The 14,194-nt window shown below is 55.6% G+C and overlaps 2 protein-coding genes across 3 annotated transcripts in view; both read left to right on the top strand.

The window, feature by feature from the left end:
- The first annotated feature begins 1,163 nt into the window (after positions 1–1,163).
- On the top strand, positions 1,164–11,760 carry SLC39A14 (solute carrier family 39 member 14). Its single transcript, XM_058820178.1, has 9 exons — positions 1,164–1,282; positions 1,498–1,767; positions 1,869–2,055; positions 2,604–2,773; positions 4,537–4,659; positions 5,386–5,571; positions 6,142–6,349; positions 7,421–7,605; positions 7,838–11,760. Exons 2-9 carry the CDS (start codon positions 1,513–1,515, stop codon positions 7,982–7,984), a joined length of 1,461 nt encoding a protein of 486 aa, XP_058676161.1. The 5' UTR covers positions 1,164–1,282; positions 1,498–1,512; the 3' UTR covers positions 7,985–11,760.
- A 1,833-nt stretch (positions 11,761–13,593) lies between these two features.
- PPP3CC (protein phosphatase 3 catalytic subunit gamma) overlaps positions 13,594–14,194 on the top strand; it is a 55,234-nt gene continuing 54,633 nt past the window's right edge. For both annotated transcript variants that reach the window (XM_058820161.1, XM_058820160.1), the window contains exon 1: positions 13,594–13,740. In XM_058820161.1, the coding sequence (XP_058676144.1) occupies positions 13,689–13,740 (52 nt within the window). In that variant the 5' untranslated portion in view covers positions 13,594–13,688. The remainder of the gene's footprint in view (positions 13,741–14,194) is intronic.

Here is a 14,194-nt window from a genome sequence, read left to right as displayed (position 1 = left end):
CCCGGGAGGGGTTTTGGCAGCGGGGAGAGCTGCGTGCCTTGGCACTCGGTGTGCTCCATCGGTGTGCAGGGAGCAGGAGGGCTCCCGGTGGCACCGGGGATTTGGGGAGCACCAGGCTGGAAAGGGCAGCCAGCGGGACAAACCTTTGGCACGCTGAGCTGTGTGCCAGCACCTGTGGGTGTCACCGGCAGCCTGGATGTCCCACGGAGCCCACCTGGAAAGGTGGATTGGGATAGGGAGGAAGAGGAAGGGTCTGGCCCCGCTGGGTCCCTCGGGTCCCCCCACCCAGCAGAGTGTTCCCAGCACGGCTCTGGATGGGCTCCCTCCCTCGTTTTGGGAGGAGAGGGGTTAAGTCAAAGCATCCGAGCTAAGCCCTGGCAGGAGAAGGCTAAAAGCTCCCGGAGAACAAAGCTCACAAAGTGGTGGTAAGCTGGTAAAACCTGTGGGAATGTGGGAGCCTTCAGGGGCACTGAGGTCCTGCATGGGGAGCGGGGTCCTGCGAGATCCCTGCAGCCCCTCGGCGTGGAAATCCTGGCCTCAGGTTATTTTTGGAACAATTGCTTGGCCGGGCCTCAAAAATGTCCTGGTTTTTGGAAGAGACTGGAGCCTGTGAGCTGTCAGCACAGGCCAGGCACTGTGAGGTGTCCAAGGCTGGGTTGGGAGCCCCTCCAGGGGGATCAGGAGGTTCACCTGGAGCCCCACATTGGGACTGGGATGGCTGCTGCATTTTTATTTTCTCCTAAATTTGCCATCCACCTTTCAGGGGAGCTTTCCCAGGAAGGCAGCCTGAGCTCCAGGCCCCTGGGTGCCTCCCAAAGTGGACGTGCAGGTCGTGCCTGGCGTCCCCTCCTCTCCTGCGCCCCTTCCTTTGCACCCCGCGGCCGTGCCACCCCTCTTTTATCAATTCCCGGCACAAATGAAAGGGACAGAGAGGGCAAGGATTGATTCTGGGCAAACACTATAAAGGCACCTACAGTTAGAGCGGGGAAGCTCACTCGGTTCATGGTAATTATCCTGGTTAAATTATAACCTAATGAACAGGCCACCTCTGTCCCCGGGGCTGCCGTGTCCCTCCGAGCGCTGGCATTGCGGCGTTGGTGACACCGAGGGGACCCACGCGTGGCCAGGCCTGGAGGGTGACTCCTCACCCCCCTCCAGAACTGGCACAGCTGGGTGTTGGCACAGCCCTGCCCGCTTCCCAACCATCCTGCTCTTCCCAGGGTGCCCGAGGTGCTGCAGAGCTGGAGAGCCCCCAGGAGCCGTGTGCTGGCAGCCCCCCAGGGTGAGTGAGGGGCTTGGGGTGGCTCAGGGTGGAGGAGGAGGAGGGGGTGGTTTTGCATGGAAAGATTGTGGAAAAATGCTGAATCCTCCGTAGGATCCGGGTGTTTGCAGTGCCATTCCCCCATTCCCTGAGGATAAATCCATCGGTGGGGTGGAGCAGCCGCGGTTGGAGCGCTGGGAATGCCACAGCCAACAGCAGTGTGGTTTCTCTCCCAGCATCCCAGAGGCACCATGATCCCCAGCGTGGGCCCCCGGAGCTGCTGCCTGCTCCTGCTGCTCTGCCTCCTCCCCTGCCCGCAGGTCCGGGCGGGCAGGGACGGCCCCGGCGTCTCGGCTGCCTCCTTCCTGCAGGATCTGCTCCAGCGCTACGGGGAGAGCCAGACCTTGAGCCTGAAGCAGCTCAAGGCCCTGCTGAACCGCCTGGATGTGGGAGTGGGACACGCCAATGTCTCCCAAACACCTCAGCAGCGCCTCAACCTCTCCCGTGTAAGGAGGAGCCCCCCAAAACCTCCCCCAAAACTTCCCTGAAATCTCCCTGCAGAGCTGTGGGGGTCTCAAGGCTCATTTCTGTCCCTTCCCTCCCCCAGTGCTTCAGCTCTGTGGAGCTTTTTGCCATCCACAACCTGAGCGAGGGCTCCCCTGTGGGGCACAGCGAGTTCAAGGAGTTCTGCCCCACCATCCTGCAGCAGCTGGAGTCGGGGGCGTGCGCCTCCGAAAACCTGGAAAATGAGGAGAATGAGCAGACAGAGGAGAGCAGGCCCAGCTCAGCTGAAGGTAATTGGGGTGCTGGGGGTGGGGGTACAGGCACTGCCTGGTTCTGGAGCTTGGGGACATGAGGAACAGCCAGCTCCCACTCCTGGGAGTTCCCTCCTGCAGCAGCTGGCAGTCCTGACCGAGTTCTCCTCGCTGTGGATGATGCTGTGGTGTGGTTTTCTGGGATAACCTCTGTGCCTCCAGGATAGCTGGATGAGGAGGGGACTCTGCTGTGGGGTTCCCTGGGTGGGAGGGGGTGACCTGGAGGGACCTGCTGGCCTCCAGCTGCCGGTGGATGCTCAGCCAGCTCCCACCCACCCCTGTGCCAACGCTGCCCAAGGTCTTGGATCAGCCCTGAGCACAGCTCAGCTTCTCCCACGCTGGGGCTGGCTGGGCAAAACCTTTTCTGAGGAACCCCTGGCTTCATTCCCACCTTCCCTGCACCAACCAGGATGGTTTTATCGCAGCTGGAGCACCCGGAGCAGCCCTGGAGCCTTTTCCACCCACCCGGGTCCGGGCTCTCCGAGAGCCTCGGTAATGTCTGGCCCTCGTTTCTTCTCGTTCCGCAGTGTGGGGCTTTGGTTTTCTCAGTGTGTCCATGATTAACGTGGCCTCCCTGCTCGGAGTCCTCATCGTGCCGTGCTCCCAGAAGGCCTTTTTCAGCCGGGTGCTGCTGTTTTTCATCGCGCTCTCCATCGGCACGCTGCTCTCTAACGCGCTCTTCCAGCTCATCCCAGAGGTGCGGTAGAACGTCCCTGCCTCTCTCCCGTCTCCGGGGGCGGCTCCTCTCTGCCTCCACCCCGCCGAATCGATCCGACCCCTCGTCACCCGAGGCTCAGGGCTTGGCTCAAGGGGCTGCACAGGGCTTTTCTCACCTCTCTGAGCACCAGGAAACCCTCAGTGTCCTCCATGCCACGGCTGAGGAGTGGGAATGTGCCGGGAGAAGCTGTTTGCTCCTGCTTTGGACATCCACGAGTTCATCTGTGCTCAGCCACATTTCTGGCATGAGCCAGAGGGAAAAAAATGTGAAATATCCATGAAAATATGATCAAATATCCATATAAAAGCACAGAGAACAGCCTGGCTTCCTCTGGAATCAGCCAACTTTTACAAATCCCTTAATTGCCTTTTTTTTTTCCCCCTTACCTGATTTCCCAGCCCTGTGTTCCCACAAGGGTTCTGCCTTCCGTGAGGTATCCTGGTGCTCTGATGGGACCGACAGAAATATCGCAAATTAATTGTGTTGTAATTGCGCAGTTCTGGAGCTGAATAAATCCACCCGGATTGGAAAACTTTGAACATGGTCCAGGTGCCTCCTCAGAGCATGAGCTGGATTTGGCACATCCAACCTTAAAATTCCAGTGGGTTTTTCCCCCTGGTGTTGCCCGTTTGCTGCTGGGCAGTGAATGCTTCATCTGTACTGGCAGTGGGATGTTTTTCCAAGCTTTTCAGCTCCACAACTGCAACTTTTATTTGCTGGACATAAAAACCATGCGCCTCTAATTCCTGATCTGCCAGGAATTGAAATGCCAGAGGTACCCTCCAGCCCTGCCAGCACCCGGAGCGCTGTGGTTGCAGGATGGGGCTGGAGTGTACACGGTGCTGGGGGGACCTGGCACTCTGTGGCTTGGGAATGGCTCATGGAGCAGAGCTGGGGGCTGGCTGGGACATGGCCTGGCTGGAAAACTCAGCTGAGATTCCCAAAGCCGCCGAGCGCCGGGTTCGCCCTGTGGAGGTGGCGCCAGATGAACAACAATCACTAATGAATGTCCTCTTCTCTCCCTCCCTCCTCTCTCTGTGCTGTCGCTGTGGATTCCTCCCCTGCCCATAACCCCACGTTGATCTCCTCCCTTCCCATCTCCCATCTCCTGGGGTGGGTTTGGCTCTGCCAGTGTGGGGTTACGGTTTCCTCTGCGTCTCCGTCATCTCCCTGTGCTCGCTGGTGGGAGCCAGCGTGGTGCCCTTCATGAAGAAGACATTTTACAAGCGGCTGCTCCTCTACTTCATAGCTCTGGCGATTGGAACTCTCTACTCCAACGCCCTCTTCCAGCTCATTCCCGAGGTAGGGAGAGGACTGGCGGGTCTGTGCTTTTCTCTCTCTCTCTCTCTGGGGCTGTTTCTGTCTCTCTCTGGCTGGACAAGGGGAAGGCGGCGTCGGAGGGGAGCCCAGAGCGAGGTATGGAGGGCTGCAAGCCCCTCAGAGCTGGAGTTTGGAAGGGAATGGCTCCAGGGAGATCCCTGGTTTGTTTTGTTGCCTTTTCTGACTTTTTCTAGCCCTGGAGGTAGGTCCCCAAATGGTTTTGGCAGGTGCTGGATCCAATGCCTCAGGGAGGGAGTGAGGGAGATGAAAGGTGTTTCCTGAGCTTGTCCCCAAAGCAGCTGCTCCTCAGAGGGAGCTCAGAGCTGTGTCACCCATCCAGTGTCACCCCAGGGGCAAAGGCAGATGAAGGGCACTGCCAGGGCCTGCTCCTCATCCTCTCCTGGGTCCCCTCCTGCCTGCAGGCGTTTGGATTCAACCCTCAGGAAGATTATTACGTCTCCAAATCCGCTGTGGTGTTCGGCGGCTTCTACCTCTTCTTCTTCACTGAGAAGATCCTGAAGATGCTCCTGAAGCAGAAGGACCAGGTGAGGGGCAGCAGGGGATGGTGGGGTGGGAAACAGCAGGAATTTTGGGATGGAGGGGTGGGAAACAGCAGGAATTTTGGGATGGAGGGGTGGGAAACAGCAGAAATTTTGGGATGGTGGGGCGGGAACAGCAGGGAAATTGGGATGGTGGGGTGGGAAACCACAGGGATAACAGGATGGCTGGGTTGGAAAGAGCAGGCATGGTGGGGTGAGAAACAGCAGGAATTTTGGGATGGAAGGATGGGAAACCGCAGGGGTAATGGGATGGCTGGGTTGGAAACAGCAGGGATAACAGGATGGAGGGGTGGGAAACAGTAGGAATTTCAGGATAGAAGGGTGGGAAAGAGCAGGAATTTTGGGATGGTGGGATGGGAACAGCAGGGAAATTGGGATGGTGGTGTTGGGATGGTGGGGTGTGAAACAGCAGGAATTTTGTGATGGAAGGGTGGGAAACAGCAGGAATTTCAGGATGGTGGGGTGGGAAACAGCAGAGATATTGGGATAGTGAGGTGGGAAACATCAGGGATAACGGGATGGCTGAGTTGGAAAAAGCAGAGATAATGGGATGGAGGGGTGGGAAACAGCAGGAATATTGAGGTGACAGGGTGGGAAAGAGCAGGAATTTCAGGGCAGTGGGGCAGGAAAGAGCAGGAATATCAGCATGGCAGGGTGGGAAAGAGCAGGAATATCAGATGAGTGCCAGCCCTGAATCCCCTGATCCCACAGCACCACCACGGGCACAGCCACTACGGCCCCGAGGCTCTGCCCTCCAAGAAGGACCGGGAGGAGGGGGTCACAGAGAAGCTGCAGAATGGGGACCTGGACCACATGATCCCACACATCACCAGTGACCTGGAGTGCAAGCCCCCCTCGGGGGATGAGAAGGCTGTGGTGGGCTCCCTCTCTGTCCAGGTGAGCGCCTCATGCCGTGGCATTGTGACCAAATCAGTTAAAACCAGTTCTGCAGCCCAAATTCTCTGTGTGTGGTGGGACCTGTGATGGTGCTCACAGGGGTCTGAGGGTGAGGGAAGAGATGAGGATCTGACTCCATGTTTCAGAAGGCTGATTTATTATTTTATTATATATATTACATTGAAACTATACTAAAAGAATAGAAGAAAAGGTTTCATCAGAAGGCTGACTAAGAATAGAAAAAGAAAGAATGATAACAAAGGTTTGTGGCTCGGACAGAAAGTCAGAGGCAGCTGGGCTGTGATTGGGCATTAATTAGAAACAACCACATGAGACCAATCCCAGATGCACCTGTTGGATTCCACAGCAGCAGATAACCATTGTTTACATTTTGTTCCTGAGGCCTCCCAGCTTCTCAGGAGGAAAAATCCTAAGGAAAGGATTTTCCATAAAAGACGTCTGTGACAGGACCAAACAGCTCCACTGTGCCGGTTTAATGATTAATGGGGTGGTTTTCCTATCTGGAGGAGGGATTTGGGTGCTGATGTCCATTTTGGGGTGCTGTGGCAGGACCTGCAGGCCTCCCAGAGCGCGTGCTACTGGCTGAAGGAGGTGAGGTACTCGGACATTGGCACTCTGGCTTGGATGATCACGCTCAGTGACGGCCTCCACAACTTCATCGACGGCCTGGCCATCGGCGCCTCCTTCACCGTGTCTGTTTTCCAAGGGATCAGCACCTCCGTGGCCATCCTGTGTGAGGAGTTCCCACACGAGCTGGGTATGTGACTCCTTGGGACTGCCCCTGCTCCTGCTTGCTCTGGAGTCTGTCCTTTGTCCATCCAGAAAAGCAGATTTGGGGTGGAATAAACAGTGATGCTGCTGAGAGGGGGGAGAGGGAGGGCTGGAAGCTGCTCTGAGTAATCGCCGCTCTAAAAATAACGAGGTAATATGATGTCTGAGATTTAAATTTAGATGGAGGCATCTGAAGACAAAAAAAAACCCTCAACACCTCGTTGGTTTGGGAGGGGGAGGCGGGTTTGGTTGGGAATGTCTGAATTTGGAGAGGTCAGAGGGGGATTTGGGTGGGACTGTCTGAATTTGGAGAGGTCAGTGGAGGGGAAGGGGGTTTGGGTGGGAATGTCTGAATTTGGAGTGGTCAGTGGAGGGGAGGTGGGTTTGGATGGGACTGGCTGAATTTGGAGAGGTCAGTGGAGGGGAAGGGGGTTTGGGTGTGAGTGTGTGGGTTTAGGGACAGAGCTGTGGTCAGTGAGTGGGAGGCAAGTTTGGGTGTGCATGTCCAAATTTAGGGGCAGATGAGGAGGGAGGTGGGTGTGGGTGTGAATGTCTGAATTCAGGAGTAGTGGAATGGTCAGAGAGGCAGGTTTGGGTGTGAATGTCTGAATTTAGGAGTAGTGGAATGGTCAGAGAGGCAGGTGTGGGTGTGAATGTCTGAATTCAGGAGTAGTAGAATGGTCAGTGAAGGAGAGGCAGGTTTGGGTGTGAATGTCTGAATTTAGGAGTAGTGGAATGGTCAGAGAGGCAGGTGTGGTTGTGAATGTCTGAATTTAGGAGTAGTGCAATGGTCAGTGAGGCAGGTTTGGGTGTGAATGTCTGAATTTAGGGGCAGTGTGATGGTCAGTGCCCAGTGCCAGCAGCCAAGGGGAGCCCACACTTGAGCTGGCACATGCTGTGATGTTTGGGGTGTTCTGTGCACTCCAGGGGTTGGACTCTGATCCTTTGTGTCCCTTCCAGCTCGGGATATTCCGGGTTTCTGTGAGTTCAAGTTGGTGCTGTCCCAGTGCTGCTGACAGCCCTTCTCTCCTCATCCTCCCACCTTCTTCTCCCTCAGGGGACTTTGTGATCCTGCTCAATGCTGGGATGACCATTCGCCAGGCACTTTTCTTCAACTTCATCTCTGCCTGCTGCTGCTACGTGGGCCTGGCCTTCGGCATCGTGGCCGGCAGCCACTTCTCTGCCAACTGGATCTTTGCTCTGGCTGGAGGGATGTTCCTGTACATAGCACTGGCTGACATGGTAAATCCTGAGCCCCAAATCCTGAGCCTGGAACCCTGAGCCCTGGGATTTTTTCCTAGGAAAAGCTCTGCTTGCTCTCAGCCTGCAGGCACGGCGGGGTTTGCTCTGTCCCCTTGGCACATGCAGATATCTCTGCTTTGGCTGAAATCCCTGGGATGGGAGGCTGGTGGGTGTTTGCTGAGGAAGGATGGGGCTGTCACTGAGCCCTCCACCCCAATGTTTCCCCCTGCAGTTCCCTGAGATGAACGAGGTGAGCCGGGAGGATGAGCAGAACGGCAGCGCCCTGATCACCTTCGCCATCCAGAACGCGGGGCTGCTCACGGGCTTCACCATCATGGTGCTGCTCACCATGTACTCGGGGCAGATCCAGATAGGGTAGGACCAGCCCGAGCTGCAGCCCTGATCCAATTTTTCCATGGTTTTTTTTGGGGGGGGGGGGATGGTTTTTTCTTTTTTTTTGTTATTTTTCTTTCCTTTTCCTGCTGCAAACATACGACGGTACCTGTGCGGGCACTGACGTCACACTACAGGAGAGACGTTGCTTTGAAAGCTATTCCATGGATTTTCTGCTGGTTTAAGGCTGAGGGGAGTGGAATTCCCCTTCCCATAGGACTGACCTGACTTTGTCCAGTGTCATATCCCTTCTCTCCTCGCCTCTCCCAGGAAGGATGGAATGGGGAGACAGGAGCTGCTCCAGCCATGGTGCTTGGAGCATTCCCATGGCACATGAGGCTGTCCTGACCCCTCTGGGGGTGTGTGATGGGGACAGACAGGGACAGACCCTTCTCAGAGCGTTCCCCACAGCTGTGCTCTCTGAGGATGAGGAGGATGTCACCATCATCCAACTGCTTTTGCTCCGTTTCAGCTTGGACAATGCCCTGGCAAGAGTGGGGTGAAGAGGGCAGGGGTTTCAAAGCACATTTTGGGTGTCAGTGCTCAGAGCAGAGCACACCAAACTGGCTTGGAGTGACACTTGGGCTCCTGGGAGAAGCCTGCCAGGATGCCCTGACCCTCCCTTCAGTCCATGCAGCTGGAATGAGGGACAAAGCCCAGCTCCTCCTCCAGAAGGGGATGAGAGCAGAGCCCTGCCCTGCCGCAGGCTCCAGCCCAGGGATTTCTCTTCAGGCTGTGTCCAAGCTCATGGTGACACCCAGGAACAGCCACCAGTTTTTAAACAGTGCTAAGGTTCAGGGTGGGGTGGGGGGTGTTTTTAAAAGCAAAACTCAGACTGTGAACCTCTTTAGGTTGTGTGTTCCCAGCCTTAGGGAGTAGCCAGAGAAGGGTGTTCCAGGCACCCCCCAGCTCTGCCTCCGGGCTGGCGTTCCAGATTCACTAGGTGAATTACTTATTATCATATTGATAAGGTTGTCCACCCCACCTGTGTTGCTTGAGGTTCCCTCACACCCCTTTTCCCCCCTCGTCCTGTACCTGGTGTAAGCTTGTGGCCGTGTGGATTCAGGGGAATCCCTCGTGGTTTGGTGCTGGATTGGGATGGAGGAGAGGTGCAGGTGTTTGTGAAGTGTCTTCCTTCTCTGCCCGCCTGTGCCGGTGTGTGGGGTGTGACAGGGTGGTGGCACCATGCTGGAGCTGAGGCTCTCACACCTTCCCTTTGCCCCGTGAGGAAAGCAAACCTGAGGCTGTGCCAGGTGTTATTCCTGCCCATCTCAGACAGAGGGCCCTGGCACAGGCTCAGCACCCCTGGCAGCGTTGTGCCCTGGCTGGATCTCTGTAATCCCTGAATTCCTGTAGTTCCCAGCTGGGTGATGTTGTTCCTAAGCTCCCAACAGCTGTCACCGAGCCCGTGCCCTGTGGCACTGCCAGGATCCTCATGGATCATCACCTGCACTCGGTGGCTTTTCTAGTCTGGGCATTTGTCCCCTCAGCACCCCTGGATTTTGGCTTTGTCCTGCACCCCAAAACCTAAATATCAATTCTGGAGGAGCAGGGAGCCTTTTTGGGATCACCTGAAGGTGTCACACAGTCCTCGGGTGATTCCCTCAAGGAGAGACAGGCTCTGCTTTGTCCCCTGTGGTGTCCCTTGTGGATTGTCCCCAGAAGTCACTTTTCCCACTGGAGCAGAGCAGCGTGGCCTGTGCTGCCTGGGGCAGTCATTTATCACCTGGCAGGCATTCCCTGTGCTGCAGGTTCCAGCACCAAAGGGCCATTGGAAACACTTTTTCCTTGCTTGAGAGAGCAGCAGCCCCAGCTGACTGAGTTGATGTGGAAAATCTGAGTCCTTTCCCTGGCACAGGTGCCCTCTGCTCTCTCTCAAGGAAGCACTTGGAAAACACCACGTGGCTGGCAGAGCTGCTGGAAAAGCCTCTGTGGGGGAGGACAGGGGGCAATGGGGGGTTTGTCCCCTCTGGACAGTGCCTGGAAGGTCCCCAAGAGCTGGGAGGTGGCACAGAGCAGGGCTTGGTGTTCTCAGAGCCGGCAGGATTCACTGTGGGGATCACAACTCTGCCATCTCCTCGTTTCCAGTTTATCCCTGTTTCCTGGGGAATCTGCAACCTGGAGATTTGGGATTGGGGTGAGAATTGAGGCTGCCCTGCCACCAAGGAGAGCTCCTGTTCCCCCTGGGCAGGCACCCCAGAAATTTGGGATTATGGGGTGAGAATTGAGGCTGCCACCAAGGAGAGAGAGCTCCTGTTCCCCCTGGGCAGGCAACCCAAAGATTTGGGATTTTGGGGAAGAATTAAGGCTGCCCTGCCACCAAGGAGAGCTCCTGTTCCCCCTGGGCAGGCACCCCAGAAATTTGGGATTATTTGGGGTGAGAATTGAGGCTGTCCTGCCACCAAGGAGAGAGCTGCTGTTCCCCTTGGGCAGGCAACCCAAAGATTTGGGATTTGGGGAAGAATTAAGGCTGACCTGCCACCAAGGAGAGCTCCTGTTTCCCTTGGGCAGGCAACCCAAAGATTTGGGATTATGGGGTGAGAATCGAGGCTGCCACCAAGGAGAGAGAGCTCCTATTCCCCCTGGGCAGGCACCCCAGAAATTTGGGATTATTTGGGGTGAGAATTGAGGCTGCCCTGCCACCAAGGAGAGCTCCTGTTCCCCCTGGGCAGGCACCCCAGAAATTTGGGATTATTTGGGGTGAGAATCGAGGCTGCCACCAAGGAGAGAGAGCTCCTGTTCCCCCAGGGCAGGCTGGCACCTGCCAGTGGGAAAGGGATGGGAACCCACCCAAACCCAGCCCCTCGTGGATTTTCATCCGTGTCTCCTTCCCCTCGAGTTCCATCTCAGTATTTCAAATTATAACTCAGGTGTTGTAGGAGAGAAACAAAGAGCGTTAACTTAAATGTCACGTGAGTTGTACAGATATTTGTAAAATTCCATAAATAAAATATATTCTGTAATGACGGAGGGTCGCAGGCGTGCTGGGCAGTGAAATCCTCTCGCTGCTGCTGGGGTTGGAGGTGTGAAAAACGCCAATCACTTGTTTTTAAAATTTTTAAAAGTTTAATAGTAATAAAATAGTTATTAAAATAGTAACACAATTAGAGTCATAACAATTTGGACAAATTGAATTAAGACAATATGAGACAATAAAAACAAAGAGTTATGGACGTCCGGGTACCTTTTCTGGGCAGCACAAGCCCAAAAAAGGACCCCCATTAACAAAGGATTAACCCTTAAGAACAACAGCCCGTTGCATATTCATACATCTCATCCACGATGCATAAATTCCATTCAAACACAGGATTCTGTCTGGTCTGGGAAGAAGTTCGTTTCTTCTGATAAGAAGGCCATAAATTCTTTTTCTCTGAAAGATTTAGGTGTCCTGTGGCTGCTGTCTCGCTGCAAGTCCTTTCTTTGAAGCAAAGCATCTTACATAGCACAGTTTCTATTTTAACAATTTTTATAACCTAAAACTATATTTAACACAGTACTTAAGAAAATTAATGCAGCATTGCTTTCTAACACAACACATATTATATTCATTTTAATATTTGCAAAAAGCCAATGATAAAATACATGCATTTTTCACAGAGGGGTGGCAGCGCTGCTGGCTCAGGATTTTTCCAAGGGGAAGGTTTGGAGCGGGGCTGGGTGATGCAATCCCGCTTTTCCAGCTGGATTTCCCTGGCTGTGCAGTGCGGCGCGGCTGACAGGAGGTGGCACTGACAACCCCCAGCCTGCCCGCATGGCACGGCCTTTGCGGCTCCAAAAACCCTTCATTATTTATATATATTCTTTTCTTTTTTTTTTTATTTTTCTGAAATATATTTCCGAACCCTGGTTTGGCTGGGAGGTGTGGGATGCTGGATTTGTCCCCAGCTTACACTAGCCAGGCTCCTGGCAGTGTTTGTGTCCTTGTTTTCCTACCCTCCATTAGCGAAAAAAAAAAAAACAAACCAAACTTTGCCGTTCTACTTCTCCTTTTTTGCCTTTTTCTACACCATTTCCCCCCCATCTGCCAGCTCTGAGCAGCAAACTCAATTTTTAGAAACCCTGTTGCAGCTAAAGAAACCAAATCTTGATATTCTGAGGTGGTTTATTAAAAAAAAAAATAATGTTTTATTAAGCAAGGAAGGTCACGGTAAGCGTTGGACTTGCTCCTGCTCATCAGCACTTCCAGGGGGGCTTTGGGTGGGCTCTTTTCTGCTGCAAAATTCTCCTTTTTTTGCTGAATTCTGAGCTGTTACCTCAGAAAACGCTGCAGGATGGGGTCATGGAATTCCTGGAATGGTTTGGGTTGGTTAAAGTCCATCCAGTGCCACCCCTGCCATGGCAGGGACACTTTTTATTATCCAAAGTTGCTCCATCCTGACCTTGGGCACTCCCAAGGATCCAGGGGCAGCCACAGCTTCTCTGGGAATTCCATCCCAGCCAGGAATTCCTTCCCAATATCCCATATAAACCTTGCCCTCCTTCATCTTCAAGTGGTAGACACAGACCATCGTGTCTATTTTGTGTTTCCCTCAGAAATTTTCTGTCTGGAGCCAGGCTGGGAGAGCTGGGGTTGTTCAGCTGGGGAAGGGAAGGATCCAGGAGAGCTCAGAGCTCCTGCCAGGGCCTGAAGGGGCTCCAGGAGAGGGACTGGGGACAAGGGATGGAGGGACAGGACACAGGGAATGGCTTCGAACTGGGAAAAGTGAGATTGGGGTGGGATTTCTGGGAGGAATGAGGGAGGGGAGGGGCTGGGATGGAATTCCAGAGGAGCTGTGGCTGCTCCATCCCTGGAAGTGCCCAAGGGAGAAGAGAAAGTTCCAGAGAGAGCTCAGAGCCCCTCACAGGGCCTGAAGGGGCTCCAGGAGAGCTGGAGAGGGGCTGGGGACAAGGGATGGAGGGACAGGACACAGGGAATGGCTCCCACTGCCAGAGGGCAGGGATGGATGGGATTTTGGGAAGGAAAGTCCTTTCTTATAGACTTTCAGGCACCTTTCTCCATCTCCAGTCTGGTTTTTTTTCCCAAATGGAAGACATTGAAAAAGCGTGTGGGAATTTTACACCCCTGAAATGTCAGTGTCCGCTTTATGTGGGAACCTCCTGGATGTGTTTCAGGAGGAAACTTGGGACTCCCACTGCCAGAGGGCAGGGATGGATGGCATACTGGTGAGGAATTCCTGCTTGTGAGGGTGGCGAGGGGATGGGATAAAATCTCCAGAGAAGCTGGGGCTGCCCCTGGATCCCTGGAAGTGTCCAAGGCCACCCTGGGATAGTGTAAGCTGTCCCTGCCCACAGCAGGGGCGGCATTGGCTGATCCTCACAGTCCCTCCCAGCGAAGGGAGCCTGGTTTAGGGGATATTCCCCAGCAAAGCTGTGCCCGAGGGCAGTGCCAAGCACCCTCAGCGCCGCCGCCATGTTGCCCCCCCCGTTGCTTAGCAACGCCCCCTTCCCCTCCAAGATGGCGGGCGGGGCGGGGCGGGCGTGGCGCAGGCGCGGGCGTGGGGGGGGCCAGAGGGCGGAGGGCGGTGTGGCGGCGGCGGCGGGGGCGGGACGGGGGGAGCGCAGCGCCGCGGAGCCGCCGCTGCCGGGGCAGCCCAGCGGGTCCGCCGGGAGCACCCGCGCGGCCCCCGCTCCGGGTGACGGGAGCGGAGCGGGGCACGGCGGGCAGCGGTGCCGCCGCCGCCACCGCCACCATGTCCGGGCGCGGCCACAACAAGCTGCCGACCACCGAGCGCATCGTCAAGGGTGAGGGGGCGGCGAGGGCGCCCCCTGCCTGCGCGGGGGGCGCGGGGGGGGCTCGGCGGAGGGGGGCCGCGAGAAACGGGGGGCGAGCGAGGTGTGGGGGGGTCCCCAAGCTGGGGGAGCCCCGAGAAAGGGGAGGGGAATCTGCCTGCTTTATGGGGGGGCTCATGGTTTGGGGGAGGCCGGAAAAAAGAGGGGGTTGAAGAGTGATTTTATGGGAGGGAGCGTGGTTAAAGGGGAGCTCCTCCAAAGTGTGGGAGCCCGGAGAAAGGAGGGCGGTTCATTTTGGGGGTCCCCAGGTTGGAGGAGCCCGGAGAAAAGAGAGGGAGGGAACGTGATATGGGAGGAGGGGGAGCCTGGTTTAGGGGGATATTCCCCAGAAATATGGGGGTATGCCTGGTTTGGGGGGGTCCCCAGGTTAGCGGAGCCCCCCCGTCTGGGGAAACCCGGAGAAAGG

Source organism: Ammospiza caudacuta, chromosome 26 (assembly GCF_027887145.1).
Source record: "Ammospiza caudacuta isolate bAmmCau1 chromosome 26, bAmmCau1.pri, whole genome shotgun sequence".
Classification (NCBI taxonomy): domain Eukaryota; kingdom Metazoa; phylum Chordata; class Aves; order Passeriformes; family Passerellidae; genus Ammospiza; species Ammospiza caudacuta.
This window is presented reverse-complemented; position numbering and strand designations above follow the sequence as displayed.

Coding starts and splice junctions, on each gene's coding strand:
- SLC39A14 (XM_058820178.1), top strand. CDS start 1,513: ATGATCCCCAGCGTGGGCCCCCGGAGCTGCTGCCTGCTCCTGCTGCTC. Junction 2,056..2,603: donor CAGGCCCAGCTCAGCTGAAG/GTAATTGGGGTG, acceptor CTCGTTCCGCAG/TGTGGGGCTTTGGTTTTCTC. Junction 2,774..4,536: donor TCTTCCAGCTCATCCCAGAG/GTGCGGTAGAAC, acceptor TCCTGCCTGCAG/GCGTTTGGATTCAACCCTCA.